The sequence below is a fragment of the Siniperca chuatsi genome, linkage group LG12 (genome assembly GCF_020085105.1).
Source record: "Siniperca chuatsi isolate FFG_IHB_CAS linkage group LG12, ASM2008510v1, whole genome shotgun sequence".
NCBI lineage: Eukaryota > Metazoa > Chordata > Actinopteri > Centrarchiformes > Sinipercidae > Siniperca > Siniperca chuatsi.
Window position 1 is genome coordinate 7,099,174 of NC_058053.1, and position 5,445 is coordinate 7,104,618.

The 5,445-nt window shown below is 39.5% G+C and overlaps 1 protein-coding gene across 1 annotated transcript in view; it reads right to left on the reverse strand.

The window, feature by feature from the left end:
• The window catches only part of ramp1 (receptor activity modifying protein 1), a 74,263-nt gene extending 71,475 nt beyond the window's left edge, over window positions 1-2,788 (reverse strand). Inside the window, exon 1 of the mRNA XM_044216094.1 lies at window positions 2,156-2,788. Within this exon, the coding sequence (XP_044072029.1) occupies window positions 2,156-2,213 (58 nt within the window). The 5' untranslated portion in view covers window positions 2,214-2,788. The remainder of the gene's footprint in view (window positions 1-2,155) is intronic.
• Between the last annotated feature and the right edge of the window lie 2,657 nt (window positions 2,789-5,445).

Consider the following 5,445-nt stretch of genomic DNA (forward strand, 5'->3'; position numbering starts at 1 on the left):
CCATCAGTGTACTTCTGTTTATTGTAATGCCATCTGTATATAATGTCCATAGCACCACTTGTAAAACATTTTCATATTAGTGCTCTATCCTGCACTTCTGGTTAGACCTAAACTGCATTTCGTTGCCTTGTACTTGTACATGTGTAATGACAATAAAGTTGAATCTAATCTAATATATCACTTTTGCTTCCAGCTTTTCAGCCATACACATCTATGTAAAGGTTGAACAATTCATCTAAACAATTGATTTTTACATAAAAATGTGAAAATATAGCCTATTTTCAAATTGCAAGAGCTATGTTTCTTAACAAGCTGTAAAATGCTAAAAGAAAGTGTAGCCTGTGACACACAACTGTTGCTCTTAATTGTTGTTGGGTTAATATGCTCTCTGCAGGTGTCTGTACTGTTTCCGCTTAGACCAAAGATTGTGTCCTTGAGAGCGAAGCAGCACTCAATAGAATGGTGAGGTTCAATCTGGTCACATCACATCATTTTCAGACAGGTAGCTAGGAGCTACCTCAAAGTCCTTAGTTATTGAGTGAGTGGCAGACAGCTGGCCAACAGCTTCTGAGCACACGTGACCTAGATTGAATGACAGAAGCTGCTGCTATACAAGTAGGCCTATATTTGACTTTTCCATAACCCTTCCGACTGAGTAAACCTAAATCCAGTCAGAATTAATGGATTAGTTGAATTAAATGTCTTAATAGTAAGTAAGCATGATTGTAATGACCTGATAATAACCTGAAAGTACTACATGATTGCACAAATGTTAGCAGAGAGTTTACTGCCACTCCAGTGAGAGAATCTAACATTTAGAGGCGCCTACACCTACCTATCAAACTGATTTACTTAAACACACTGAATACTGCATGATCTGGTTAACTAGCAGGCGATGTAATGTTATCTTCCTATCAAATGTGTATGGTTTTAGTTTTGAGGCTCTCCACTTGTTCTGGGGAGACATAAACCTTTAAGGTGTGTGTAACTTTCAGCAGATTTTCAACTTTGTTGTATTATTTTTAAATGTTCAGTATAGCCACTAAAAGATATTTTATTTTTCTCCAGTCTGAGCTTATTCTCATTTTGCTAGGTCAGTGTGTGGTAGCAAGCTAAAATAAATAAATAAAAACAACTGAACGGGTTAGTTTGGGCAGATTTCCTACCTGTGAAAAACCAAAAATCATTATAATAAAAGCGTTGTAAGGTTAGTGATGTAGTGAGTGGGTGTAGTGTTATTTCATGAATTTTTGTAAATCAGTAGGTTTATCTTTGCATTCCTATACAGAGAAATAAAAAGCAACCCCAACCCTGCAGAAAAAAACAGTTATAGAGATAATGCTCTACACAAAAGAGGGTGTCCACAGATACACAAAGTCACAAACACATCACTGTTAGTATCATCCACCTATATTCTAAACAATGTATCCACTTATTAATACACAACTGTACAAACTCCTGTCTTGGTTGCAAAGATTAAGGACCAAAGACTTCCAGCTTTCTCTTGATATTATTATATAGATTTATGGAGAAAAGTAGGGAAGTGTGCCAACATGTGGTCTCCCTGTATTTCTCCCTGACTGTCTGTAGCCACTTCCACCCTGAAAATCTACCACTTCCCAACAGCACTGCTATGCTCCAGTATAAACAAAGATTATATTGTTTATACTTCAACACATAGGGTGGTAGGCACCACCACTAATCCTATAATACATCTGATTTCATATCACAACAAACCCGCAGGTTAGGTAATTAATATAACGTGAGGGAATCATTTATACAGGAGGAATACAAATATTAAAGGTCATATTGAGTACCACAAACACACAGCCCCTGGCACACTATTGCATTGTTTTAGTTGTATGGAACAACAAACTCATTCACCGAAATTCACACGTCTGGGAAAAATAAAGATATTAGTATTTTCTTCTCTTTGGCTCTGTGCAGGAGAGTAACTGAACTCGTTTACAGCTTATTAAACACAACATGTACATCCTAACGCATTTGTTCCAAATTCATTTGCATGAGGAATCTGTTTCGTCACGTCTGTTGATTTGTATTATGATATTTTCCAAACAGAGGTCATAGTTTAGGTTAACCACCTTTTTATATTTTCGTTACACACATCAGTGCAGCCCCAACGTGAGAGACTCACCTACAATGAACCACAGGAGCGTCTGTTTCTGCAGAGCTGCCCCGGTCTGCGATCCCATCCTGTCGCTCTCAAAATGATCCACTGACTGAAGTTTGGGAGTGAAGTGACGGGGAGAGCAACTAACACGAGCTCAAAGAGTAACAGATAACATCATAAGTGACAGCTGGTGAAGAAATCCATGTAATGCGGCCGTCCGGTCAATCAGCCACAACAGAAGCCTCTGCTGTATCACCTTGCGCAAACTGCTTGAGGGGGGGAGCCAAGACTCGTTCCTGTTCCTGCTGTACCTGAACTCCCCCGAGACTTCCTGTCACCGATCCTCTGTCATCCAGGCATGAAACATATTGACTCGTAAAGTTGTAGCTCTCTTTCCCACCAGCCGTCCTGAGGTTTGGAGAAATCCGGAGCGCGCGTGTGAAGTGTGCAGTGTTGGAAACTGTGCGCTGCTGTGCGCAGCGGGACGCACCAGCCTGGGACCGGCGCAACTGAGAGGCTGTGTGAGGGTCCACTGCTTCTCTCGGGGAGGACACCGCTGTGGGTGAACGGAGGGGACACGGGATAGACCCAAACACAGCAATTATAGTGCAGAGAGGGTGATTTGGATGAGGGAGGAGGCACCGGACTCCTTATGGTACTTTTCCATTGGTTAATCGGATACATACAAGTGGCCAAAGCGGCATATGACTAAAAACTTAATTAATTAGTAAACTAAATAAACAAACAAACAGCAGCCTAAACTAAATCTATTACAGTAAAATGTTGTGACACCATCTGAAATAGAATACAGGTCTATCGCTATAGAGAGAGACCTCGGACTTTTAGAAATGTTGGTGTTGCCAGAGGAGATAAAAGTGTACCTCATAAGAAAAATATAGGGCAAACCGTTCTACAACTCCACAAACAACTTTTGAGGAAACATCATTTCCTGAATCTACATAATATTGAGGGTGAAGAGCTCAGTGTGCCATAGTGCAAAAGTAGTGTGGTCCACCAGTGTCTGAAGACAGGTGCAGTGTGGATACAGGGTGTGGATTTGTGCGCTGGCTCAGGATTGGACAGGTTCAGAGTTGTCCGACGCCGCCATCTAGTGGTCATCTGCAGCATTACAGAGCAAGTTCACATTAATGCGTTTTTTCCAGGAGCCCTAATTGTTCATTTGTCTGATATAGTTGATGTTTTGTATGACATTTTTTTTTCACAATTTATTTTTATATTTTGATTACACTTCTCTTGAGCAGAACATAATAAACCAATATCTTTGTCCAACTGTTCAGTTATTTTATGCTGTTTAGACAATTTCTCAGCCTGATCTTCCTTCTTTTTTATGTAGCGACACAGGTGAGAATATTTTTTTTCAATCATGACACACTTTTTTTCTAAAAGGATTAGATGTTTTCAGTGTAACACTGAACATATTTCACAGGTCAAAGTGGTTTATAATGAGAGGGAAAGAAACATCAATAGAATATTTCACTGCAGCAAACCAGCAGTTTATGTGGATCGCATTGCACGTGTATTCTCATACTCTTGTGATTGCACAATACACTGTGCTGTTTCATTTTGAGTCCACTGTTAACTTCATAACATCCAGTTTTTCTCTTATATTTGCTAATAAGTTGATTTAACGTTGGAAAATTCACTTGTTTCTCTGACACTATGACATATATTGTGTATTGTGTATCAGCTTGTTCAAACTCCATATTGAAGCTATATGATGTTTACGCTGCATGAAACATTCAAACCAAAGACTCCATGTCTTTTTAAGACTGAACCTTCTAGCAAATGGAAATATTGTAGATGTATTGTGCATCATTTTATACAAAGTTCCCCAAAATTCAGCCTGACATATTTGAAAACTTCGGATCGCCTCTAGAATTTAAAATAAAGATATGTGAGTTTGAATGTGTTTGGCTACACAGCATGAGATTGTAATGACTGACTCAGGTTGACAAGGTTAAAAAAGGTGGCAAACTTTATGGCATCTGGCAGGAATTTTATTTTTGCTTCAGTTTCCATGGATCATTACAGGAATCAATTACAGGAAGAGACTTATTACTGTGCTTAAGTAAAACAGTTTTTGTACACCCACACATTTGAGGCTCAACACACAGCCACATACACCCAAATGAAATTAAAGTCAAAATTGTATATCGTAATTAATATAATCTGCAGTATACCATTCAACAAGAACAAGCATGCAGTTTAATGTACGTAAGATGAAAAAAAACGACCTTTCCCATTGTAATAAAAACATCCTACTCTATGTAGTGCCCTGAATTTGAGTATTTTTCACCTTTTATTTCAACGACTAAATATAGCTGGAAATATAGAAGTTCTATTTGAAGTGTATAAAAAGTGTCTCTGTTTGGCTGCAGTTCGCTTTGAAGCCAGTGTGAAAAAACACAGTTGTTTATAATGAAAGATGACTCATCAATACGTGGGTTGGTATAGGGACTATATCTTTAGCTAAACCTTTGTTGTTTTATGTTGTTCTCCCCAAAAACTTTTGTGTTTTATGATGCTACACCAGAGCAGCAACAGAAGCTCCCAGACAACAAAAACTCAGAAAATGAAATGACTGAATGGAAAACTCAGCCTGTCAAATCATCTCGTACTGACAAAGAGTCAGGACCGACCTGAGGAATAAATAAGGTCAGTCAGGAGGGTCATATCACTGATAAGTAGGACTGAAAAGAGGATGATACGGAGGCAATAAAACTACCAGTGGTTGGCTTCACAAAGAGGCTGTTAAATAAGCCTTGCTCATGGTTGAAGTTGACACAGTGAAGATGGCCTCAGAGCAGCAGCCTGAGGGAGGGTGACTGCATGCATCCCAGTCCTATCAGGACTTTCTAGACTGCAAAGGAACTCTGAAGAACTCTCAGAAGGAGAGTCCTAACAAATATTCTGATTCACTACTACTCTCCAGTTGATCCAGAATGCTGCGGCATGTGTACTGACAAGAACTAGGAAAAGAAATCATATTTCTACAATATTAGCCTCTCTGCACAGGCTCCCTGTAAAATCCAGAATAGAATTTAAAATCCTTCTCCTCATCTACAAAGCTCGTAATGGTCAGGCACCATCGTATCTTAAAGAGCTCATAGTACCTTATTACCCGACTAGAACACTGTGCTCCCAGGATCCAGGGTTACTTGTGGTTCCTAGAGTCTCCAAAAGTAGAATGGGAGCCAGAGCCTTCAGTTATCAAGCTCCTCTCCTGTGGAATCAGGTCCCAGTTTGGGTTCGGGAGGCAGACACCATAATATTATAAGAGTACGGTCTAGATC